We start from the raw sequence: 25,631 nt of genomic DNA on the forward strand, positions 1-25,631 counted from the left end.
GCTGTTTAAAAGGAAGATGGCATTGGAGCTCAGCAGCACTGAGAGCTTGTTTGATGAACCAGGCGCGACACCAGCAAATCTGGAATGTTTCTGTAATTGCCACAATTCCTTTTTTTTTCTTATTTCAAGCCCTGAACATATTTTGACTTGATCTTCATTATGAAGTGAATTATTTCTTTGCTAGAGGAAGAAGAATCCCAGTGAGCAGCAGCCGAATGTCAGGTCCACAACACTTCAGTTTTCATTCCCAGCCATGAGGCTGTCGTTTCAGCACCAACACAAATTTCAAGCAGTGTCACTCTCTCCAAAGCTTGGCCCGAAGAACTGACTTAAAAATGTTTTCATAAGAGAGAACCATGGTCGCCCAGGAGCTCATTACATGTTTAAACTGAAGGGCTCACAACTACTGCTCTTAGTTTTGGTTGCAGATATTTATAATAACAATTTTTTCTAAAACAAAAAGACTTTTCTCCAAAGGGGTCCTTGGCCATTCACCCTGAGACAAGCAGGGGTTTAGATAAAAACCACCCAAAACCTCAAAATCTAACACCAATCAGAGGTTGCAGCACTGGGATTCTTCTCCAGTGTGATCCCATCAGCCCAGTTACAGCATCACCCCCACCTCTCGCATTTCTCACCCCTCCACACATCATTTAAAGTCAGTGGCTCCTTTTGTGAGCAGCCGGCTCCTCACCCCGGCACTTTCCCTGCACTTCGACAAAAGAGACCTTTTACATGTCAATTTATTTTCAGACAAGCATATCTGAAAGGGAGTTTCCCTCCGGAGTCGAATTAGTATTAATGGCAGGTGTTCAGTGGCACACAAAGGGAGGGAGGCTGAGCTGAGGCACTAAGACAGCTTGATGTTTTAATAACCAGAGGCAAGGAATGGAGTGGCAGCGGACCTGCGGCTTCCCCGGCGTGAGTGAAGGTTTTATTCAGAGCCCCCATGTACTGCCGAAAGAAGACCTTGAAATATTTTAAATGTTTTCTTTGCCTTGAAAGAGGGATTAAATTGTTGAATATTCCATGAAAGCGCAGCATCCACCCCACATCCCGTGGAACTCACTCGCAGTCACCGAGTACTTCCGAAGCCTCCCGCAGCCTTGGGAAGCGGCCGTGGCCACCACGAGGAGGTGGTGGCACCCAGGAGGCCTCCAGCTGCACGGTTCACCGTCCACCAGTGGCTAGAGATGCTGAAAAAAGAATTACATGGACTAACTCAGAGGTGGGAATCGGAGAGGGATTTGCATTCAAGTTTAAAAAGTTAAAACCACAGATCAGTTGCTCAGTGAAGTTTCACTATGAAAAAGAAAGAGAAGATGATTGCTGGGAAAGCTACTGGCCTTCAGTTTTAAACTGAATCTTGATGGGAATATTTCCCAGGCCAAAAGACATTTATTGATGCCCTGGTGAATTTGACAGAGGTCAGCAAGGGAAAGGCGCAACTACACATGGGAAAGAAGAGAAACATCTTCTCAGCTGGGTGAGCCCCTGCAACAGAAAAATAGCTGATTTATGCCCCAAAATAGGAAAATTTAACCTGTGTTATACAGAAACAGTATTATATAGAGCTGTTCAACATTATTTTCATGCTCCTTGACTGTGGATCAATATGTTTTTTCTGCAGAGGTTATTTCCAGGTAGACTCAGCAGTTTGAGGCTGGATTCCGGGATTTCTGCTCCCTTGAGCTTTCATTCAGACCTATTCAGGACAAAAGCTTAAAGATCAAATCCACTATTAAATACCTGAACTAACAGAAATAGCTTTCCTTGTAAAGATGTCCTTATGTATGGAAGTTAAATCAATTTTTGCCTCTTTTTAAACCAAGACAATTTGTGATATACTCTGTATCTTCTTTCTCCCAAGTTACAGCTGAACAACCCAAAACTCCTGCAAGAGCAAATCACTTGGTCTCTCACCGCCCCCAGTAGGCATTAGATACCCAACTTTCACCTCAAATAATGCAATTCAGTTAATTATGACAACAGTACTTTGGCAAAGGTCCGGACAAAAGTGGAAAAGGAAGGAGAGAGCCCAAACCGTCACAAACACAAGCTCTCATATACAGAAAATTGACAAGTCCAATTTTATTGAGCACTGCAATTAAAAAAGTAACAGCACTTGGTTGATCTGGAACTAAAAATCAAGGCTTATTTTACTTATGGATAACTCAGAATAACATGGTTAAAAGCCCCCGGAGAGGAAGGTGTAGCCCTTCTTGTTCTCTCTGTTCTCCAAGGGGATGAGGGTTTCAGAAGCTCCAGCTGCATCAAGCACAAATTTCTTCAGATAGGAGACCCGAGGGTGGCAGAGGGGTTTGATGCTCCTGGTTTTGGGGTCTGACACCCCAGGTATCATCTCATGGCCAGGCAGAACCTGCAGCAGCTGAAGGCTGCTCTCCCCCTGCCCACACTGATCTGCACCTGCTTGTCCCCACACCCCTGAGTTGTCCCCAGCTGGCCTCACACCAGCACATCACAGGGAGGATTCAGCAAGGGCTGTAATGTTTTTCCTGACTGATGTTTGAAAACATTTGCAGTCTCATACAAATAACCAGTTATCCCCCAAACCAGGACAAGTATTTGGTTTAAGACCCCCTAAACCCCAGGGTTTAAGAGCACTGAACCCCACCCACCCATAGTGGGTTGGCATCCAACCCATCCACCACCCCAGACCTTCCCTTGAAATGCAATGTAGGAAATATTCTGAAAATCTGTGGAGGTTTCTGCAACACCCAAAGGGACTGAGCCCAGCTGCAGAAAAAATGATTATTGTATTGGTTGCAGGTTGCACCTACCATTTGCACAGCACTGGCACAAGAGTCACTGTGGAGGTGTAGGGAACATCATGCCACAAGTATTTTTAAGGAAGGCATTTTGGGTGGTGAAGTCTCTCCCTCCCCAAATCTCAGCAAAATATTAAATTCCTGTCTGCTGGGGTTGGTGGCAATACCAGTCAGATCCACTGTGGACTGGGGCTGGCCTCCTCCTCTCAGAAGCACTGGACAGTCAGGCTGCACTTGGAATACAGTGAGAAAGAAATTGTGACTATTTCAGCTTCTCACTGGCTGCTCACAGGACCTACTTGGATGAGGGTACAGGAGAAGAGCACTGTGCATCTCACATAATTATTTTTATGGAATTCTCCATTTTAGAGCCAGCTAGGACTGAACAAAAAACCAAGTTTCCTCTCTTGTGACATGATCAGCTAAAAGTAGCAGAAGTTGACATGAGAACCTTTGCTTGCTCCAGTCACATCCTTGAGCTCTGTTTGCAGCCCTTGTAGCAATCCTGCTGCTCCCAGGAACTGCCACCATGGAACCATGGAGCTCTGGCAGTTCCTTGCAGGTCAGACTGGGGTGGCTATTTATTCCTAGCAGTTTGTCTCCAAGTGTTGGTTTCTACAAGCACAGAAGTGTCCTGAGTAAGAAATTTCCCATTCCTGTTGGTTCTTGCCTCATTCCAGGACTGGTTCTGGTCACCTCCCACTGAGAAAAGGTAGCACGAGAGGCTGCCCTAAGCAGCACTGCTGGCTTTCAGGGCCTGGTAAAAAGCTGTGTAGCTTTTCCAGAAGGCAGCCAAGGAGCACTGTCCCTGCATAGCACGGAGGAACAACCTGGGAAGGGCGGAAATGCCCGGGGAACGCCGGGGGTCGCTGGTTCTGCAGCTCACAGTCAGTCACAGGACGGGCCCTGAATGCCGCATTTATTGTACAAGTCAGAAAGAAACCCTGAGTCACGGCTGGAGAACAAAGTTAAATTAAAAAATAAACGTTTCAGATGTTCAGAGGTTCCTACTGAGGGGAAGGAAAACCCCACACAGTAAAAGCAGCAGCCAGAGCCAGCCCAAAGGTTTGCCAGGGAGGAGGTTCTGTCGTCACCCTCCCTGCACAGGTGACAAACTCGGCAGTGATGGGACAGCATGGAGATAGGAGAGCAGAGGGAAGGAATGAGCCAGATCTAGGAGGTGTCCTGGCCTGCTGAGCATCTGCAGGAGGGCTTGGAAAAAACGTGGTGGGTTTTGTTCAGAGATCTGAGCTGCTGGCTGGGCTGGGGGAGCACGGGAGAGAGGGAAAACAGAGGCTGCACAATCCACTTTACATGGAACAAACACACAGGACTTAGAAGGGAGGAAGGTCCTTCATGGACACAAGTGCTGCTGGCTGGGAGGCCGCAGGGCTGGCTTTGGGAAATGCATCCAAAGGTTTGAGGGAGGAAAAGCCCCAAAGCCTAAACCCCAAGTGTGACACAGTCTTCCGGCTGCTGTGGAGCTGGAGAGGATCAGTTCCAAGAAATGCTGTAGTAACAACAAATACCTGGTCCTACACAGGGAAGGGTGAATCAGAGCTGCATTTAGTGCCACTTGACATCAGTTATACATTCTAGTTCTCATATACACAGATGGATTTCTTTATAAATCGACAATTTACACATCAAAAAAGTTTTACAGTGAAGTTCTTCAGCAAAGATCAGTCCACATGAGGAGGAGCCAGTCTTTCAGGAGCAGGAAGGCACTTGGCCTCTTGAGAGCAAGTTCCCAGGGGAGCCCCTGTGCAGACCCTGCCCGTCCTCTGTCCCCCTCTTCCGTAGGTGTGCAAAATCTGGGCTGTTCCTGCACCGTGGGGCCTCACAGGGTGGTGGAGGGGAGCTTCTTCACCCGCCTCTGTGCCAGGATGGAGGATTCGATGGGCTTCAGCTGAGGGCTTGGCTTGGAGCTGTTCAGCGCCGAGTACGTGGCAGCCATGGCACCCTGGAGAGGTGCAGGAGAACTACTTCAGACTCATGGTTTACGAGATGGGACCAGAGCAGCCACATCCACAAACAAAGCCAGAAGCATCTTTCTTGTTTCATTAAAGAATCTCCCCTTTCTTTCCTCCCCAAAACCCCTGCTTGTCTGTACTGCCTGCCCTGGCTCACACCTCTCCAAACTTCCCTCCTGGTTTCCCACTCCAGATTTTGTACCTTTACAAGCTGAATGTCCTGGTGATTGAGCTGGCTCTGGGGTAAACTGTCCTTCTGGGTTATCCAAGGATGCTGCAGGACCTGCTTGGCTGTGAGACGCTGGTGAGGATCTACGTGGAGCATCTTTGATACCAGATCCTACAGGCATCATTTGGAAAGTCAGACTTTAGAAGATTTCATAATTTAAATGCAAAAACCCCACGTGTGTACGCCCCCAGATTAGGATTTAAATGCAGAGGCCAAGTTTAAAGTGCCCAGGCATCAATGTCTTTTTGTATGAAATATGTTTTTGGCAGGCCTAGGGGGTAGAACACAGAGCAAACCCCACATGGGTCAAGCACGAGGTTGGTTTTCCATGCAAATATCACAGCCAGAGCTAAAACAAACCTGCTGTGAGGAACTTGTGTAGGGTAGAAGCTGCAGTGCTGGTTTTCTTCGCTCTCTTGTGTGCTCCCTCCCCAACCCGCTGTATATTTGCCTCACAGCAACCCCAACCCCAACAAATATCAAACCCTACCTTGGCCATGTCAGAAATAGTGTCCCAATTGCCCCCACTGATGGAGAACTTCCCTCCTCCTATCCGTGTCAGGATCTCTTCTGGAGTGTCACTGGGACCATTTGCAAAGGGAGTGCAGCTGGGGAGAGAGGACAGAGCCCTGGCTTACTGACCCAGGCAGGAGGAGAGGCACAGCTGTCCCCACAGAGCACACCTGGACAGGGGTCACAGCCCCAGCCACTGCCTTACCCTGCCAGCATCGTGTACAGCAGGACCCCCAGGCTCCAGATGTCACAGCCCTCATCGTAGCCTTGGCGTTTCAGGACCTGAACAAGCAAAGGGAAAAAAGTGTGTTTGCTTCCTGTCATTGAGCTCATTTCAGAAGAGGGGCTTGACCTGGGTGCAGTCCATATGCAAAGCTTCCAGAGCTGGACAGAACAGCAAAGTCTGGGACTAAAATATCAGGATTCAAAATAGATTCATTACTACAAGTGTTATTTCTGTAATTGCCTCTTCCAAGGCGGGATGGAGATGGGAACAGGGCAGACCCTGCCAGGTGGGAGCACAGGTTAGGGGAGGGACAAGGGGACTGCTGGAGGGTCTCAGGTCAGTAGGGTGCTCACCTCGGGTGCCACGAAGTTTGCTGTGTAACAGGGGGTCATGAGGAGCCCGTTCTCAGCCCTGAGCTGCTTGGCAAAGCCAAAGTCACAGATTCGGATGCTCTCAGGGTTCCCTGATTTATCCACGTAGAGGATATTGCTGGGCTTCAGGTCCCTGTGGACCACCTGTGGAGCCAAGAAAGGGCAGTGCTCATACCCCACAAAAATAAAGGTCTGAAAGCTGCCTGAGGTCACTCATCCCCTGCCCTCGCCCCACATCTGCTTTGCCAAGAGGGCAACACCAGCAAGAAATAATTGTCATGATGGGCAGTGTTACTCCTGGGAGGAGAGGGAGCACAGTGTAATGCCAGGGAGCTTCCAGGAAACCAGTCAATACCACACTCACCCCTTGGGAATGCAGATACTCCACTGTTTTACAGATCATGTGCAGGACTGAACTGGCTTCTCTCTCCGAGAAGAATTTCTGTCTGAGGATTTTATCCAGCAGCTCTCCTCCCCTCATGAGGTCGGTCACCAGGTACACGTACTTGCCATCATCGTACACCTGCCAAAGAAAACATGGGTGGGGTGACCAAAATGTGCTTCCACAGCTTCCCTTTTGTACTCCCATCGCCAAGGAGCAGACAGGGATCAGCAGAGGTGGCTTTGGGGATGCTTCCCCACCCCAGAATCATGTAATATCCCAACCTGGAAGGGCGCCACAGGGATCACTGATCCAGCTCCTGGCCCTGCCCCAACAATCCCACCCTGGGCATCACTGGCAGTGCTGTCCAAGAGCTTCTGGAGCTCTGGCAGCCTCAGGGCTGTGCCCATTCCCTGGGGAGCCTGGGCAATGCCCAGCACCCTCTGGTGGGCATCTTCTGACAGAGAAACAGCAACACGTTGAGCTGGGTCGCTGGGCTGCCCCTGCTGGGGCTGAACTCTGCTCCCACCAGCCTGCCCTTCCTAAACCAAAGCACGGGGAAGTCTCCCAAGCCACACTCACATCTTTCAGGGTGATGATGTTTGGGTGCTGCCCGTAGCGCAGCAGGATCTCAATCTCCTCAGAAGGGTCTCGCTTGCTCTTGTCAATCACCTGCAAGAGTAGGGACACACTGCAGCCACCACAGATAGGGAAGGGGCCAGGACAAAGCACACGAGCTGAGTTTGGAGCCTTGCAGAGCTCCTGTACCGTATCCACTCTGTTCCCTCATCTCTTTAGCTCTACAAATACTTAAGTCCCGGACCTTGACTGCGTACTCCATGTTGGTGGCCTTGTGGATGCAGCGTTTGCAGACGGAGTAGGAGCCGACGCCGATGGCCTCCTTCACCACGTACCCGTCGCTGAACTGGACGTTCTTGCCGTGCAGCTGCTGCCAGGGCACACAGGACAGGTTCAGGGAAGGGTTTGTGCAACATGAGGAGTTAATGCAGCACAGAGAGAGCTGTCAGACTGTCTGCTACATCCCACAGCTTCTCCTCCCGGCGGGGAGCGGGAGGAGAGGAGAACAAGGCAGATATAGGTCAGTGGGCCAACGCTGCCTGCACCAAGCACGGTGCCTTTGCCTTTGGCTGCCCAACCCAGGCATTACAGACCCCCTGCCAGCACACATCCACCTGGGGACAGGAAAGCCACAGCCCCACACTGCCCTGACAGCCTGTGCACAGTGTGGCAGTCGGTGATGAAAGAACAGAAGGCAAGAACTCCAAAGAGAACTGCCTCAGGCTCCAGGTAGTGCAGAGGCCCTGCAGACCTGGAGCATCCCTGCACCTCCAAAGAGCTGTTCCTCTGCCCCATTCCTTACCTGCACAACTGAATGCAGGGCAGGCTGGGGAGGGTGGACTTTGCCATCCTCCATTAACCCGGTTGCCACGAAACTGAAGCCTCGGAAGAGCTGATGGGCCCCTGCACTCGGAGGCACACCTGGGGAATCTGCAGTGGGAGAGACAGCTCGAGAAGGGCCTGAGGAGCAGAAGCCTCCCCCTTGCTCCCAGGGGCTACTGTAATTTATTTCAGACAGGATCCACACCAGCAGCATGGAGTTTACCCCTAACATCCCACAGAGAATCATGGAATTGTCCAGCTTGGGAAGGCTCTCTAAGATCAGTGAGTCCAACAATCCCCCCAGCACTGCCAATGTCCCCAAGTGCCACATTCACATGACTTTTAAACCCCTGCAGGGATGGTGACTCCACCACTGCCCTGGGCAGCCTGTGCCAGGGACTGACAACCCTTTTGGGACAAGAAATTTCCCTGATATCCAACCTAAACCTTCCCTGTGCAGAAACCTTATCCTGCTGGTGCTGGAAACTCCCTGGTGTGAAGTCACAGAGTGACATCTCACAGGAAAGCTGGGCTTTGCCTCAAGTCATACAAACCTTTTGGTGTCCGTGATGTGAACTCTGTGTCAAAATAAAAGGTATCATCTGGCTGGCCCACTGCAGGCTTGAAAGGGGGTTTGATTTCCCTGCGGTACAGCTTCTGCAAAACACACAAAACCCAAAAAACAGCTGCAAAAACAGCTTGGAAGTGGTCCCACAGGCACCTTCTCCCAAAGGGTGCAAAGGCTGGTGAGGAATGAGGGCCAGGAAGAGATTTTGTGAAACTCTGTGTCTTAGCATTTTGCTACAGCTCAGGGAGGTGACGGGCAGCCCATGTATGAGACAGAGAATTTTGGTTTTGGAAAGGGTTATTGGAATGGATGGGGACAGCGGTTGGTGGCTCTCCCATAGCTGGCCAAGCATCAGGACTGTGCTATTCCTGCTGCTAGAACTGTGTTACTGTTGCTGAGTGGTGCAGAAATTTGCTCTTTCTGATACTCACGTTCCAGTCGATGGTGGAGTAGAAAGGGTGGCGCTTGATCTCCTCTGCCCCATCTGGCCCAGACCCTGCAAAAGCCACCACGGGTCATGTTGTACTGAACCCCCAACAAGGCCAAGGGCACAGCCAGGGAGGCAGCACAGCCAGGTGTCACAGAGAACCTCAGAAACCAAAAAACCTGGTCTTACCTAATCTGTTGGCTGGATTCCTTTTGAAAAGGGCTCGCAGGAGACTCTGAGCCTCAGCGCTCAGGAACTGTGGCATGCCCAGTTTCGCTCTGGGGAGGAAGTTATGCAATCAGCTGCAGGTTTGAAGAAAAGCCACAAGGCATCTACAGCACCTCCACCCTTAAAATGCCCAATCATCTCTCTGGCATTTACACTGCACCCTTTAAATGGATGGCTGATATGGCACCACTTGCCAAATAACACCACAGAATTTCAAGAGCCCCCGCTTGCAACACCCCTACTGTGCAGACAGGAGGGACAAACTCTTACTTGAGGATGAGGGTCATCGTCTCCTTACGGTCCTTCCCCTGGAAGGGCAGTGCCCCTGTGAGCATTTCAAACTGGGAGGGAAAGAGAAGAAGGGAGGTCATATCTGAGCAAGGCTCAGGGTTGCACAGGTCCCACTGCCCCTTCCTGCTTGTGAGGGGTCCCAAGGCTGGCTCTGACAGGGCTCACAGGCACGGCGAGTTCCCAGCAGCAGCTTGGCTCTCAGGGTTTGCCTGGGAACGTGTCCAGGCCAGCGCCTGCTCCTGCCGGAGCCCTGGGATCCTGCAGCTGCCAGACGGTGGCACCAGATCTGCACTGACAGCGCGGGCCCGGCGCTGGGGTGGACACGGACACCCTCACACACCCCACAGAGCCCCCCCTGCATCCCACACACCCCACAGCCCCCTCACAGCCCAGCACCCCCCGGCACAGCAGCCTCAGGGACCAGCGCTCCTGGCTGGAGGCCTGGACAGCCCCTTAGGGCTCTTTAGGGGTCAGCAGGACACACCGAGCCGTGTCTGGTGTCCCAGGGCAGGGGCAGCTGGCATTGCCAGTCCCGGCAGGGTACCCACCATGAGGACCCCGTAGGACCACCAGTCAGCACTGTGCGAGTGGCCCTGGCGATTGACCACCTCCGGGGCCATGTACTCCACGGTCCCACAGAACGAGTAGGCTTTCTTCTCGTGGTCTATGGCCTCCTTGCTCAAACCAAAATCTGCACAAGAGAAAGCTGTCAGCACACTGCTCCACACATTTCAAGCAGCTCTGTTTTTCAGGAACCAGCCTTGCTGGAGCCCAAGGCTCAGTGGAGCCCCTTACCTGTGAGTTTGATGTGCCCCTCTTCATCCAAGAGGATGCTACAGCAGGAATAGAAAAACAAGTTGTTACTGTCTATGTAAGGGCTAGTGAGAACAAGCACAGCAAGGGATGGTCTGAGATCATCCTTTGGCTCCCAGAATCCAAAGTTACCTGTCCCTTCTCCCCGTGCTTTAAGCTTCACCACCAAGACAGGAGTGGGACCAGGAGCAGCTCCCTCCTCTCCACACCCTCGGCTTCACAGCAAACCAAAGGCCCCAGAGGCACCTCCCTCTGACCTCCACAACCCCCAGGCAAGGATAACCAAGCTGGAGTGGGCTCTGCAGAGCCCACCTGGTCCCTTCTCCCTCTGAAGGCTCCCAGCTGCCTAAAGCTGGAGCCTGGGGACTGCCATGGATCTCTGCTCAGCCTGTGGCACACACAGCTCCCGGCTGGAATCACTGATCCGAGGAGCAGCAGCCTTGGATTGGCACCAGCACCTCCCACGTGTCCAGCACCAGGGCACCCTCCAGCCCCTCTGGAAGGTGGGAGCTGTTCCCTGACTCCAGGCTGGGCTGGATGCAGGGCTGGGATCCTGCCTCAGCTGGCCACACGTACTTCTCTGGCTTGAGGTCCCTGTAGATGATCCCCAGGCTGTGCAAGTGGTCGAGTCCCAGTGCCAGCTCTGCCAGGTAGAACTTCACATCCTCCTCAGTGAACATGACCTGCAGGCAGGGGGACAAAGCAGAGAGGTGCTGGCTTACAATGCCAGCAGCTCCCCTGCACCCAGGCAAGACCTTCCACATCCATGTTGCTCCCTCCTGCCCTTTCTAAATTTTCCAGACTTCACCCACTGCTCATGGCTTGGATCAAGAATGGACCTTAATGGATCCAGTGCCACCCTGCCATGGCAGGGACACCTCCCACTGTCCCAGGCTACTCCAAGCCCTGTCCAGCCTGGCCTTGGACACTGCCAGGGATCCACAGCTGCTCTGGGCACCCTGTGCCAGGGCCTGCCCACCCTCACAGGGAACAATTTCTTCCTTAACTCTAATCAAAAATGACCTTCTTTTCATTCTTGTTCTTTAGGAGATGCTCATCTGAAGCTGTGGATCTGCCACCTGTGCTGCTGCTGCTCTTCTGCTGGAGCACAGGGCTCCCACCACACCCTCTCCTGGTGCCAGCTCTGGACTAGCAGCAGGCTGGAGGCAGCTTTCACCCTCTCAAGGACTGCAAGGGTCAGTTACTTCTCCAGGCCATGAGCAGAGATGAGCTGAGCCACAGCAGCCCACCGAGATGCCAGAGCATACCCACCTCTTTGGAAAGCCGAGTGAAAAGGTCACCTCCTCTGAGGAAATCCAAGATGAGGTACAGCTTCCCCTCTGTCTGGAATGCTGAAACACAAGCCAGAGCAGGAATCAGAGCCCTGCACTGAGGGAGGGCTCCGTGGTGTTACATTAATCACTTAAATCCCAGTGGCTCCAGCTGGGCACATGCCCTGCGTGGTTCCTGGGTCAAATGCAGGTAGGGCTGATGGGGTAAAGGAGATGGCCTGTCCCTGCTGCTGAAATGGGAGCTCCTCACAGCACTCTGGCACTGCAGAAAATCCTCATTTTATGGGGGTCTGGTTCCCTTTCCACCAGTGATGCCCTCCTGAAAGGGCTATTTTCCCAGGAGAGGTGCTGGTCACCTTACAGCAACAAAGCTGTCCTTGCCTTCCCCAGAGTCAGGGCACTAACAATGCAGAACTCCAGCTCAGCTAGTTAGCTGTACTTTCTCAGTTTTTCATGGCTTAATGTTCTAATCCCAGGGATTTGATGTTTAAACCTCCACTCCCAGTCCATGCTCAGCTCCCCAGTAACCCTAACCCTAGGCAGTGAAAGCATCCTTGAGCTAAGGCTGATTCCAGGGAAAAAGCTGTGGATGAAGCCATATTGTGGCAGTTTTGTGTTCCCCTTGGGATGCCTTTTGCAGCTGCAGTGTGCCTGGGGCTCTGGGCTTTGTGGTTTTCAGAACCCTAGGCATAACCCTAACCCTAGGCAGTAAAAGCAGCCTTAACTGGAGCAGGCAGTGGGACCACAGATCCTTCCAGAAAAGAATTTCTGTTCAGGGGATTGTGTTGAAAGGCAGCCAGAGTCTGCTGGAGCTGCAGCCCCTCTCCCAGCACCCCAGGGAGCTCCACTCACCATAGTGGAGTTTCACCACAAAGGGATGGTTGACATCAGCCAGGATGTCCCTTTCTATCTTTGTCCTCAGTCGGTCCCGCACTGTGGGAAGAGAGGAACAGCTCAGACTCAGAAAAGGGCCCTGGCAAGTGTCCTGCCCCATCCCAGCCTTGAGCACCAGGCTGCTTGAGCCAGGTGTTTCTCACCTCCGTCATGATGCTCTTAAACAGAGGAAAGAAAAGGAGGATGTTTTGCTGGGAAAAAGATGCTTCTGTTTCACCCAGCCCACCCCAGGCCAGCAGTGACATTTCCCCAGTGCCCTGTAAGTCACAGAGGGTCAGAGCACTGCAGCAGGAGTCTCCTTCCTACCTTTCAGTGTCGCCTTCTTCAGCACTTTCATGGCATAGAGGTGGTTGGTGTCTGGGGGAGTTATTTTTCTCACCAAGAAAACCTGAGGCAGGAAAACACCACATTCACCAAGTACTAAACACTGGCAGTAGGAGCTGGATGCTTTCCAAAGTGGCAGACCCCAGAGTGTCCCTAAGAAGCTCAAGCTTTCCCATGGGGTTTCCAGGGAAGTGCTGTGTGTGGACTTCTCTCACCCCCCAGTGTCATGTTGCACTTTCCTCCTTTCCAGCCTTCCACACCTCCTGACTCCTGCAGTTCTTGTGGGGCTGGGGCTGATGCCTGGGAGCTGTGATTGGAGGCACCGATGCTTCACTTTACCACTAAAGCCTCCTGGTTTGTCAGTCAGATCAACTCCTTGTTATTCAGGTCTTGCATCCTCTGGATTTTTATCTCCTACCCTTCCCTGGTGTCTCATTCTACCTGGTTTTAGGCAGCATCAAAAGGACACCACCTGCAAGTGGTGGGCTTGGCAGTGCTACTGGTTGGATTGGATGATCCCAGAAGTCTTTTCCAGCTATTCTCTGATTCTACAAAACCTCTGCTGCATTTTCTCAGGCAGCAGCACGCAGTCCTGTCCAAGCCCCCACTGTCAGCTGGTAACTGACTGACAGCAAGCTGATTTAATGTGTCAGCAGATGGTCTGTGAGACCTGGATTATTGAAATAGATAAGAGCTACAGGCTACTTCCTTCCTCCTTCACAGAAGGGAAACTGGACCATAAACAGGGGCCAAACCCAGCCTGGAGCACACAGCAGCAGTTCTGGGAAGGGAGGAACATGCCCAGGAACATTCCTGGGAGTCAGGAAAGTGGTTTTGTTGGAGATGGTTCCTTTCGTCACCAGAATAATTTGCCTGGCATGGCACATAGGAAGAAGTGATCTCACCTTGCCAAAAGAGCCCTGTCCCAGCACCTTCAGGAGCTCAAACTGTGAGGGATCAGCCTTCTCAGAGCCCTCCTTCACATGGTGGGTGATGTTGATTTCCTGCACGACACCTTCCCCCTGAAACAGAGGGCACACGGTTGGCAGGGACTCCTGAGCAAGGGAAAGGAGCTTTCTGGGATCATGGAACAAGGACTGCAGCTCCAGACTCACGGGAGCCACACGGGAGAGAACCACAAAGGCTGGTGCTTGTCACAGGTATCAGCATCTGCAATCAATAAGGGTAGGGAGGCCCAGGTAAATACAGAGCCCTCCCTCCCAACCACAGGAGCTGCTTTGAACTGCATTTCAGAAGAGTGCTTGAGAAGCACCTTCCTTTTTGAGGCACTGGTAGCAAAAACAGGAGTGTTTATGCCACTAAAAATCCCACAACACAAAAAATAAGGCACTGTTGTCAAAACAGGGCCAGGGCTGGCAAAAATCAGACATGTTGGAGCCCATCTGCTCAGCAATCTGAGCAACTCTGCAACATAAGTCTTAGTGCATCTTCAGCACATACAGATGATGCTTTAACAGACTCCAGCCTTCAAGAAGATTGAGGGGAAGCCAAGGTCTCTGGCACATGTTTTGTTTAAAACACATTATTTTACTTAAAAAAAATAAAGAAGAAAAAATGGATTTCATCAGCACAAGTAGAATAAACTCACCAAGGGATCAGGGCCAGCACAGCCACAGACCCTGAGGTGATGCTGAAACACCTCCTATTCCCAGCAAAACTTTTGGACCCAAAGAACAGCAATTATGTTCAAAAATTCATTAAATTCTGCTGTCCCCAGCTCTGGGGAAGCTGTGGCCAGCAGAGGCTGCAGAAAGCTGGAACTACAATTTATTTTTTTCCCTTGCAGAGTTGGGGGAAAAAATTTACACTTTGTTTTCTAGACCTATTCAGACACTTGGTGTGAAACCACCTCATCAAAGCAGCTTTTAAAGCCAGCCAGGGGCAGGTGCCAGCCCTGCCTGCCCTGCCCAGCCCACTCCCACCCTCCAGTGCCCATGGATGTGGTTGCCCACCTGCACTGAGCTCCCTCCCCACTCTCAGGCTGGGTTTTTCTCAGTTTAGGAAGTGGCTTTGTTTCCATGGAGGGAGCTCTGCTCTCTCCTGTGCAGCTCAGGCACTCGGGGCAGGGGCACAGGAGCTCCCTGGTGTTATCCTGCCTTTCCCTGTGCTCGGTGATCACAGACAAGAAAGATCCCATAATCCCTTAAACAACACATTTTCGTGTTCCCGATGATCTCCCAGCTTAAACCAGCCACTTTGCACTTCTGGGTCCATCTGGAGGCTTAGTCCCTGCAGGCAGCTGCTGTGAGGAACAGCTTCCCACCTCCAGAGCTGCAACAGGAGCCGGCCAAGCTCAGCTCCTCCTGCCAGCTCAGCTCTGCAGGGAGACAGCCCACAGCAGGGAGAGACCCATTAGGAAGAAATTCTTCCCTGTGAGGGTCCCTGGCAAAGGTGCCCAGAGCAGCTGTGGCTGCCCCTGGATCCCTGGCAGTGTCCCAGGCCAGGCTGGACAGGGCTGGGAGCAGCCTGGGACAGTGGGAGGTGTCCCTGCCGTGGCAGGGGTGGCACTGGAGGGGCTTTAAAGTCCCCTCCAGCCCAGACCATCCCGTGATCCTCCTACCACTTTGAGAAGCCATTTGGTATCTTGCTGACACAAGGGAGGATTTTCCCTCATGGACTCATCCACCAGCTTGGAATTCAACACTCAGGACTCTTGTGACATGCTCCTACAGCCTGGCTGGCAGCACACACAAATCTCCAGCACAAAACCACCCCTGTGCCACCGAGACCAGCTTCTTCCAGAGTCACCACAACAAACTATCCCAGAAGGCAGAGACAGAAAAGCAAACCAGAGTGCCCTGAACATCCATGGGAAGCATCAGGAAAGGAAGCAGAGGGAAGAGGCAGGGAGGTGGCAGGGAGGTAGCAGCAGGAGTGGCAGCAGGAGATGGCAGCAGGAGATGGCAGCAGGAGTGGCAGCAGGAGATGGCAGCAGGAGATGGCAGCAGGAGTGGCAGCAGGAGATGGCAGCAGGAGTGGCAGCAGGATTGGCAGCAGGAGATGGCAGCAGCAGTGGCAGCAGCAGTGGCAGCAGGAGAGGCAGCAGCAGTGGCAGCAGGAGAGGCAGCAGCAGTGGCAGCAGGTGGTGACAGCAGGCAGTGGCAGCAGCAGTGGCAGCAGCAGTGGCAGCAGCAGTGGCAGCAGCAGAGGCAGCAGGAGTGGCAGCAGCAGTGGCAGCAGGAGAGGCAGCAGGAGAGGCAGCAGGAGTGGCAGCAGGTGGTGGCAGCAGGCAGTGGCAGCAGCAGTGGCAGCAGGAGAGGCAGCAGCAGTGGCAGCAGGAGATGGCAGCAGCAGTGGCAGCAGGCAGTGGCAGCAGCAGTGGCAGCAGCAGTGGCAGCAGCAGAGGCAGCAGGAGAGGCAGCAGGAGGTGGCAGTGGTACTGACCGGGCTGGAGAGCTGGCTGGGGGCAGGCAGCTGCAGGCTGCAGGGCTTGGCTCGCTGCTTCCTGTGCAGCCAGAGCATCAGGTACGCCCACAAACGGGGAAATTTGGGGTCCCTCTCCATTGTCCCATCCCGATCAACATTGTCTGGCCCCGGGAGCTGTGGCCCCAGAGCGGGGCTGGGGGCTCTGCCGCAGCAGCAGGAGCTGCAGGAGCTGCAGGAGCTGCAGGAGCAGGAACTGCAGGTGGCTGCACCGGCGGCGGATGCGCAGTGGGACCAGACTCGGTCACACAGAGGGAGGTTCACGCTCCCCCTCCCCAGCAACAACACTTGTGGTTGGGGCTTTTTTTTTTTCAGGTTTTCTTTTAAAAAAATAATAATCTCACAGCTCCTCGCTGGCATTTGGGCTCCCTGGCTCAGACAAGACACTGATAGAAACCACACAGAGTCTCCTAAAAGTGATTTCCATCTAATGCTGCCTGAAGTTCACGTCAGGCTGGGAGCTTTGGGTATTTCCACAAAAGGGGAAATCATGAGAAGCCACTTTCCTCTCTAAAACAGAAGAGAAAAACTCGCAAGAACCCACCCAGAAGTGTGATGACACCTTAGAGAGCTGCACATCTCTGGTCTCCCACTGGCACAGGGATGAGGGGGCACCCACAATGGGATTCCTCCAGGAATGTTTGGATTGACATTCAGTCCCTGTCTTGCCTTATGCTGCACAAGACTCCTTGCTGTGGAGTCTGGAGTTATTTATCTGAGAGCCACCCTGAAGGTCCATGAGGTGTTTTTAAGGGCATTTCTTGTTTCTGATCCCACCATGGCTCAGATTACGGGCAGGACAGAACAGAGGTACTTAGAGGGCTCGTTTGGCCTCCTTCCCCCTCCAAACCTGTTCACCTTTGACCTTTCCATCAGGACAGACAGATGTTTCCTGCAGCAAGACCCCAGAGGGTGCTGGTAAGAAAGAGGCCCCTTGAAATGAGTCAAAAGACACCCACACAAAAGGAAATATCCCCGTGTCAGCACTGATTTCTGAATTTCTCCTGAAAGTGCAGAGGATGGAACCAGTGAGACAAATTATGACTGTCTTGCCCCCTGTGCCCCCACCACGTGCTCTTTGAGAACTGATAACGAAAGAAACAAATGACTGAGCAGCAGAGAGGCAGCTGGGCCCAGCCCCACCACGCTGCCTGCTGAGCTCCAAGGGCTGGGGCAGGTGCCAGAGCATGGGAAAGCACCTGCAGCTGCTGAGCACAGCAGGAGCCTGGTTCACACAACACCTCCTGCCTTCTGACACAGCCCTGGGAGGGGGAACCCTGTCCACCCTGTGCTGCCCAAGAGAAGCACCCATTCATTCCTCAGCAGCTCCACGTTCTCAGTGTGGGGGAGCAGCAAACTCCTGGGCCTGGGCCTGGCAGGAGCTGATAAATCTCGTTGTGACCAGGACAATTTTTCATGTTGTGTTACCAGTGTGGGAGAGGAGCCTCAGAAAGGCAAGAAAATCTCCCTTGTACATCCACGCAACCAAAAGTGCCTGTTCTGGCTCACTGACAAGATCAGAAAGCCACAGGAGACACAAATGGCAGCACGGAAAGGGGGTTGGTGTGGGGAGGAAGGAGGAGGAGGACGATGAAATCAAGTCCAGGATGTCACGTGAGCAAGTGAGCAATAGCAGTCTCACAGAGCTGAGAGGGGCTGGCAGGGGCGGCAGGCAGCGCAGGAAAGGGTTTGGTTTGGTTTTCAGAGAGGTCCCTGTGAGCTCTGCTCACACCTCGTGTGTGGGACAGAATGCAAATGAAACGGATGAGTCTCAGTGAGGTGCCCACTGCAGCTCTCCTACCTTGTCTGCAGAGTCCACCAGGTCTTTCTCTATCCAAGTGATGTCAGACTTTGCCTGTGGGACAATAAACAAATGTCAGCACAGAGGGGCTGGTGATTGTCTGCTAAGGTTTTCCCAAAGAACTTGTCCAGCAAGACCAGGTGAGCTGTTCACAGCCACTGGGGTGTCTCACTGGGGGAGCCATTGCTCCTTGGGATGTGATTCTGAGCCATGAGGTAGCTCCAGGAGAGCAGTTGGTCCCAGTAAATAAATTTATATTGATTTGATTTGATAAACTCAGGGTGACCTGGAGGTGGGACAGGAGCTACTGAGAGGAGAAGAGAAGGAAAAGTAAGCCCTGAGGAAGGGAGGAGCTGCATGAGAACAGTGAGATTAGAGCTAGGAATTAACTGATTTTCAGCTCCAGAAGGACCAAATCAGATCGAGGGGCTCCTGCAGTCACCTCTTCCCCTTCCTCCTCTGCACTGCTGTGCCCTCACAGGGGGAGCAGCAGGAGAGAGTCACTGTCCCACTGCTCAGGAGCAGCAGGGTGACAAATCTGCCAAAGCCACAGCCGAACCCTTCCTGAATGAAAAGTCATCACAAGACCTTCAGCAGATCCCACTCCAGGATCCCTCCCACCCACCAGGAAAGCAGCTCCATCCTGGCTCCTTCAGAGCAGCCCCAGCCCCTGCCTGCGATGGGGTGGGAGTGCTGGATTGCCACAAATCCCACAAATCCCACGGATCTCTGCAGGTCCAGCCCTCCCTGCTCCTGGGGGAGCACCTGCTGCCACCCCCAGCCTCCACAGGCATTTCCCACAGATCCCTGCACTGCTGGGAAAAGAGACTGGCTTCTCCTGGAAAATAAAAGCCCAGGAAGTCTCTCCAGTCAGAGGAGGAGACAAGCTCTGAACCTCTCTGTGCCGCCTTCGCAGGGCACAGGCGGCTGAGTCACCCACAGCAGGGGCTGGGCACGGGTGAACAGGGGGTTTTCCCAAGTTCCAAAACAAGTCCTGTCTTCTACTTTCCCCCTTTTTTTGAGGGAGGATTTTACAAGCCAGAAGCCAAGAGACAGGTTTGTTTTTGCTCGCGTTTTGTCACTTTGCCGGTTGAGACCGTCACATCTAAATGCAAGAAAAAAAAACCACCCTGCAAAAGCTCGAAACAGATTCTGCTCTTGGCATTTCACTTCCTATTCATCAACAACTAACCAGAAGCTGTTTTAATTTCTGTTGCTTCAACACATGCTCTGGTCCCAAAACACTCCCAAAATCTGGCAGCACCTAGGAAAGACACTTCTTAGAAAGCAGTCATACCCTCCAAAATGCCATTTCCAAAAGAGTGCTTAATTAAACCGGGATGAGGTCTGGCTCTGGAGGATCAGGATTTCCCTGACTCCTTGTGTCCTGCAGAAGAGACAGAGCCCAGCACGGCAGGCAGAGCAGGTATTTTATCAGACACTTGCCTCCTGGATCCTTGGCTTGCTGCGGAAGAGGAGCCTCAGCATCTCCAAAGCTTTGGGCTGTTATCCTCCCATCCTTCCCCAGCTGGCTCCTGAGCTGGCAGCCCGAGCGGTGCCCAGAGCGGCGCGAGAGCCCCGGTGCCGTGGTTGTGTCACTGGGATGTATTTTGGGAGTTTTACTGAAAGGAAACGGCGGTTTCGTATGGGGAAATGGCTTTGTGTGGCCATGGCTGCACAATGCAGCAGCCAAACGAGAACACTGGGCGGCTTTACGGGTGCTTAGGCATGGAAAGAGCCATCAGCAAATCTCAGCGGGCTTTTCAGGAGGATCAGTGCAGTCCCCCTGTCACACACACGAAAACAGGCTCAGAAACAACAATTTCAGGCACTGCACAAGGCAGCAACGAGCAACTGAGAGCCTCAGTAGTTTTCTTCCTCAAAATTTCTCTACCCCTGCTCTGGGCAGCACAAATGGTGATGCAGCAGGGATGCTCTCCCTGTAGGATCAGTGGAATTGCAGCTCTCCAGGGAAAGGGCCAGGAGGCAGCAGCAGCTTCTGGATCAGCACAGGAGCAAGGTGGACCTGCTGGAGAAGGCCATGAAGATGTTCCAGGGTCTGGAGCCCCTCTGCTCTGCAGCCAGGCTGGGAGAGCTCACATGGGGAAGAGAAGGCTCCAGAGAGAGCTCAGAGCCCCTGCCAGGGCCTAGAGGAAAGCTGGGGACAGAGTTTTTAGCAGGTCCTGTTGTGATAGGGCAAGGAGTGGTGGTTTTGTGCTGAAGGAGGTGAGATTTAGATTAGATATAGGGAAGAAGTGTTTTACAATGAGGCTGGTAAAACCCGTGGCTGAAAGCAGCCGGTCTCCTGAGGGAACTGGGAGTGCACATGTGGCTCCCCATTTTCCTTGCACGGAGAAACAACTTCCCCATGGAGCAGCAGCTCCTGCTCAGGAGGGAGCTGGGATCAGTGGGAAGCACGAGGGGCTGCAGCTCTGCAGAGGAAGCGAGGCTGGAGTTTGTGGAGAGTAAAGGCTGCTCTGTCTAGAACTTTTTTCAAGTGGTGGTTCTCAAAAAGGGGAACAAATAAAGTAAAGAAACCTCCCCACTCACTGCCTGCCCTTCTGCAAAGGCCTTTTTTGGGCAGGGCTGGCCCTCGGCCTCATTTGCAACTAAAGAATTGGCCAGAACCTGGTACTTTTGATTGTATTTCTGTGGTGGATCCTCTTCAGTGCTCCTGAGAGCCCCCAGCCTGAGAAATCCTGCAGGGCGCGGAGCAGAGCACGGCCCAGGCTGGGAAGGGAAGGATTCAGCTGGGGGTACCTGTGCTTTGGGGCCATGGACTCTCTTAAAAGAAAAGGGAGCAATCCTAGAGGATCTGCAGGGACAGAGAGGCCTCCTTAGCCTTTAACTCACTCTCAGCAAGGGCATTTGCTGACAGACAAAAGCCTCAGGGACACTGGGGCCCGAGGAGGAAGGGACACCGCAGGGTGGCTTTGAAGGTGGAAGTCCTGCACAAAGTCACTGCTACAAACACAGCCCAGGAGCACCGGGTCCTCGGGAGTGGAAATTCCCAAGGAGGGAATAAGGACAGGGGCAGGTTCCTGGCAGGAGGTTTGCAGGAGGAGATTACTGAGAGGGAGCAGGGCTGCACGTTTCACACCATCCCCAAGGACTGTTACTGGTCTCCTGAAAAACAAAACCAACCAAAAATGGCAGAGGGAGGAGAAACCCAGAGGACACAGTCAGGCCTCTGCCCAGTGCGGGTAACGTGGTGTCCAGAAATCCTCAAAACATCAAAGCCTTTGTGCCCAAACCCTTACACAGCCAAGGCAGCTGAAGAAGGGAATGACCAGCTCCATCCTGGCGTGGAAAACATCAGGAGCCTCCCCACACATGGCTTAAACAAAAGCCTGACTCCTGGAAACGCTGCCATCCTCCTGGGGGCAATTCCTCCCCACTCACAGAGGCAACCAAACGGTGTAAAATCAACCTGGTGACTCCTGGGAAGGACTCTGCTGCTCCTCCAGTGATCCTGGCTCCCCACAACAGGGGTTACAGGCAAACCCCTAAAAAGGGAACACTGCCACGGACAGGCAGTGCCACACTGGCACCCCTCGAGCACATTCCAGCAGGTGGCACTCGGAGCATCTTCAGTGTCCAAATGCGTTTCTCATTTGACACGGGATGGGGGGAGCCCAAAGGCCATTTCATAAGCACACACGTCATAAACACCCCCCTGGGAAGATTCAGCACCCCTGAAACAGAGGGATCCTGGAGATTGTTAAGGGATGAAGGGTTTTCTCAAGGAAAGCCTGAGGCTGAAGAAGGGAGGAGGCAGATGGTGGCTCACACAGCTGAGCCCCTGTCCTTGTGCTTCACAACATCCTTTTTGATCTGCTCAGTTTTTAACCAACTCGTTTCACAGGGAAACCAAAATATGTTGTTTATGTCAGAGGGCTCAGGTTGGTTTTGAGATGGAGAGCAGAGAGGCTCCAGCACAGGCACCCCCTCACACTCCCAGGCTCCCTCTACTCCTGGCTCTATCTAGGGCTATGCTGGCAGCAGATCCTGAAAGTTTCTTAAAAAAAAAAAAAATACAATTTCCCCACCCTTTCCACGCACCACAAGCTGCAACTGGCCAGGATCAGCTGACGATGAGCTGTTTGGGCTAAAGATACAAGCTCAGGCAAAAGATGTTCCCAAACTCCACGGAGACTCCCCAGTGGCTCCGGTGCTGCTGCAGTGTCAGGGCTGTGAGGGGGGAGCCAGCAGGACTTTGCACCCAGTGAAACGTGACACTGGAGAGGAGAACACCTTTATCAGCCGGGAGATAAGGGATTACTCAGTTCTGCGGCTTCTACAGAGCAAATCAGCCTCCAGTGAAAAAAAGCAGAGGATGCAGCCTCCCCTTCCTGCAGCCCTGCACACACCTCCCAGCAGGGAGAGAAGCTCTGCTCAGCAAATTCCAACCAGCTCGGGCTTTGAAGGTGGGAAAACCAGGAGACCCCATCCCAGGCTGTTCCAAATGCAGAATCCCACTCTGAGGAACCAGCAGTAAACACCACCTTCCATCAGGGCATGGGCAGTTCTGCTACTTTCAGTAGAAAAGCTGAAAACTCCTTCTAGCTGAATTATAAAATACAACATTGGTTTCACAACAAGAACCAAGACTTGTTTGCTGCCCTTGGAGTAATCGTGGGATGTGGAAACTATTCTGTATTGCAGGAGTGCTGGAATTCCACACTCCTCCCACAGCACACAGGCTGCCCTCCCCTTGCAAGGCTCACAAAAAGTGTCTCAGGACGTGGAGAAGCCTCTGCCTGGTACCTGCTGGGGTTGGTCTGTGCAGGCAGGGAGAACCCAGCCCTCTCCGGCCCTCTGGGAAGGTCACATGTGCTCAGAGAAAGGGATTGTCACCTTTTGGGGGTGGCTGTGAACTGCAGCAGGGTTAAAAGCAAAACAAACCCTGTCCAAAACACACCCAGAGCTGTGTGTTACCAACAGCCCAGTGAGAGTGCACAGGATGAGTGTCTGCTGGAGCAAAGCTCTAATTTATCATTTAATGTCTATAAAACCATGGATGCAGCCAGCAGCCACCCCCTCCATGGCTCAGCTGCTCCGTGTGCCAGGGACAGGACCATAACATGGACATCACATCCATCCCAAACATGGGGATCACATCCATCCCCTTCCCAAACATGGGAGATCACATCCATGCCCTTCCCAAACATGGGAAATCACATCCATCCCCTTCCCAAACACAGAGATCACATCCATCCCCTTCCCAAACATCACACCACAGGGACTGCAGCCACCCCCACACTGGGAATACCATGTTTTGCCCTGTTCCCCTCAGATGCTATTTTAATGAGCTTTTTTCTCCTCACTCTGTCCCTGTGGAGGCCCCAGGGGTCCCCTCCTGGACCCCAAAGATGACCACTGACCCCAGTGCTGGTGCAGAGCCAGCACATTCCCAATCCATATCCAGGCCAGCCTTTTATGTCCAGTGAAATTCACCTCTCTGACAGTGAGGGGATCAGTTCAGCCTCATCTCAGGGGCACAGAGTGTCCTCAGCCCCCTCGGCATTCCCAGAGCAGCTCTGCCCACCCTGAGCCTTCAAGCACAAAGAGGGTTAAACCCCCTCCTTTCCCCCTTTTTTAAAGGAGTGGCATTTCCCAGCCGTGCTCTCCAGGACTGGCAAGGGAAGGACCTGGATTTCAGCTGCAGTTGGGAAACCCTTCCTGCCTCAGAGCTGCAATGAGATCAGCAGGAGCTGCTGCAATCCTCCGCTCCCGCTGCTGGGAGGCTGCCCCAGGCACACACCGAGGGGATTTCCTAAGGGAGAAGGAAAAGGGCTCCAGGCAAGGCAGGAATTCTTAGATAGCTGGGACTCCCCTCCCTGGACGGTCCCCACCCTGTGGCAGCCCTGGCAGGCAGCACAGTGCAGCCAGAGGGAAAACAGCTTTTGCAGCTTCACCTGGAGCTAGGCAAGGAATTCACTGCTCGTGCCCAAGCCAGGCTGCACTTCCAAATAAAGCTGGGACTGGGGAAGGCGCAGGAGCTTCAGGGAGATCTGCCTGTGTGTGCAGGGAGAATCCCAGTCAGCATCCTGGCCAGCCAGGGGCCCACAAACCCAGCCAAGGGCACTCCACGCTCCCAGTTGCTGGGGTGGATGACCCAGTGACCCGAACCCAAACTCTGGTCCTTCAAAAATCAAATATTAATGGCTTCTTCAGGGTCCTCTCCAGTGCCAGCCCTCACCACTGTCCCCTCCAAGTACAACACACAGTAACAGATTTTCAGGGATTTATTTTCCTTCAGTACAAGAGGCTTTCTGCAGACAGAACATGAGGCAGCTTCTACAAACTCACCAGGGGGATGGAAATGGCAGAGAAGAAACCGGAGTGGTTTGGATGGGTCAGGGACCATGTGGGAGGGCTGCTGGAGCAGACTCTGCTACATTCCTCGTGTGCAAGTCCTGTAAGCTGACCCCTCTTCAATTATCCGTTAGAGTCTGCAGCTCATCAGAGACTCTGCTCCTCAAACAGGCTTTTATTTGTGTTTTCTAAGAGCTCAGAAGCTGCTGCTCACCATAGCCCAGCCCTGCCAAGGACACAGAGCAAAGGCTCTGCCAGGAACAGGCCAGGCAGCTGTCAGGCACTGCTGGAGCAACAAACCCACTCAATTCCTTCAGCTGACAAGGCAGAGCAGCCAGTTTGAGCTCAGAGCTTTACCAGTGACAGGCTGGAAAAGCCAAATATTGAGAGTGGCCACAGCTGCTGCCCAGTCCCTGCAGCGTCAGGGAAATTTCCAGGCAGCACCACAGCACACTGGAGATGTTCTGGATGTTCTGCTCCCACGTCCTGCCCAGCCACAGGGCCAGTCTGGCCAGAACACTGCTGGCTGGGAGCCCCAGGAGAGGGGCAGTGGGCTGAGAAGGGATTTGCTGAGGTACCTGCCCGTTCCCACAGCTCCACGGATTTCCAGGTCCTGGAGGAACCAGCAGCAGCTGTGCAAACACACAGAGCAGAGCACTCACTTGTTTGTTTTGAAACCCTTCACGTTAAGAGGCTGAGATTAGTGGTGTTCAGCACTGACCAGGATCACAGCGCTGGATGTGGGTCTGGAGCTCAGGGCAGTGCTGGCACCAGAGCCCTCCCTCACCTGGACCCTCACAGGCCAGGCTGGACAGGGCTTGGAGCAGCCTGGGATGGTGGAAGGTGTCTCTGCCCAGGGTAGGACCTGTCTGCAAGCTTTAGGTCAGGATAAACCAACAGGAGCTACACAGACCTGAGCAAAAGCCTCATCTCTCCCTGTGCTGCACTGCCCCAGCCAGGCTCAGCCTGGAGCACCTCCTGCCTGATGCCTGGTGTGGCAGAGCACTGCCCTCATCCAGTCTCAAAGGTCCCTTTTATGGTGCAGAGCTGGGAGAGCTCAGCTCTTCCTTCCCCAGCTCTCCTGTGCTCTGTGATTATCACCCCTGAACAAGCTGATCAGCACCCTCAGCCCGTTCCCCAGAGAGAGTGTGGGCACGCTCGGCACTGCAGTTCCACTCCTCTGCTTTTCATGATGAAGTGATTTCACTAATTGGGTGTTGTAGTTCCATGTACAATTCCTCATGCTTGGCACCTTCAGGGAGCACAGGCTCACCCCTCAGCCAAGCTGGCTGCAGAGCAGGCTGAAAAACCCCAGTTATGAGAGCTTCCATTTTCTCACTCAATTCA

General features: G+C 53.1%; 1 protein-coding gene across 2 annotated transcripts in view; it reads right to left on the reverse strand.

Annotated features, from left to right (window-relative positions):
* Positions 1-2,067: 2,067 nt before the first annotated feature.
* Positions 2,068-25,631, reverse strand: part of RPS6KA1 (ribosomal protein S6 kinase A1) — a 32,793-nt gene continuing 9,229 nt past the window's right edge. Inside the window, exons 3-23 of one of the 2 annotated variants that reach the window (XM_059488548.1) lie at positions 17,967-18,020; positions 13,627-13,743; positions 12,704-12,785; positions 12,356-12,436; positions 11,484-11,563; positions 10,788-10,894; positions 10,194-10,231; positions 9,947-10,089; positions 9,378-9,448; positions 9,069-9,157; positions 8,884-8,948; positions 8,439-8,541; positions 7,865-7,992; positions 7,307-7,429; positions 7,066-7,155; positions 6,466-6,624; positions 6,084-6,245; positions 5,710-5,786; positions 5,482-5,599; positions 4,965-5,102; positions 2,068-4,752 (exon numbers count right to left, since the gene is read on the reverse strand). In XM_059488548.1, the coding sequence (XP_059344531.1) occupies positions 4,630-4,752; positions 4,965-5,102; positions 5,482-5,599; positions 5,710-5,786; positions 6,084-6,245; positions 6,466-6,624; positions 7,066-7,155; positions 7,307-7,429; positions 7,865-7,992; positions 8,439-8,541; positions 8,884-8,948; positions 9,069-9,157; positions 9,378-9,448; positions 9,947-10,089; positions 10,194-10,231; positions 10,788-10,894; positions 11,484-11,563; positions 12,356-12,436; positions 12,704-12,785; positions 13,627-13,743; positions 17,967-18,020 (2,148 nt within the window). In that variant the 3' untranslated portion in view covers positions 2,068-4,629. Of the gene's footprint in view, positions 4,753-4,964; positions 5,103-5,481; positions 5,600-5,709; positions 5,787-6,083; positions 6,246-6,465; positions 6,625-7,065; positions 7,156-7,306; positions 7,433-7,864; positions 7,993-8,438; positions 8,542-8,883; positions 8,949-9,068; positions 9,158-9,377; positions 9,449-9,946; positions 10,090-10,193; positions 10,232-10,787; positions 10,895-11,483; positions 11,564-12,355; positions 12,437-12,703; positions 12,786-13,626; positions 13,744-17,966; positions 18,021-25,631 lie in introns of both variants that reach the window. The other variant, XM_059488547.1, reaches the window with a different exon arrangement.

Source organism: Ammospiza nelsoni, chromosome 25 (assembly GCF_027579445.1).
Source record: "Ammospiza nelsoni isolate bAmmNel1 chromosome 25, bAmmNel1.pri, whole genome shotgun sequence".
NCBI classification, from domain to species: domain Eukaryota; kingdom Metazoa; phylum Chordata; class Aves; order Passeriformes; family Passerellidae; genus Ammospiza; species Ammospiza nelsoni.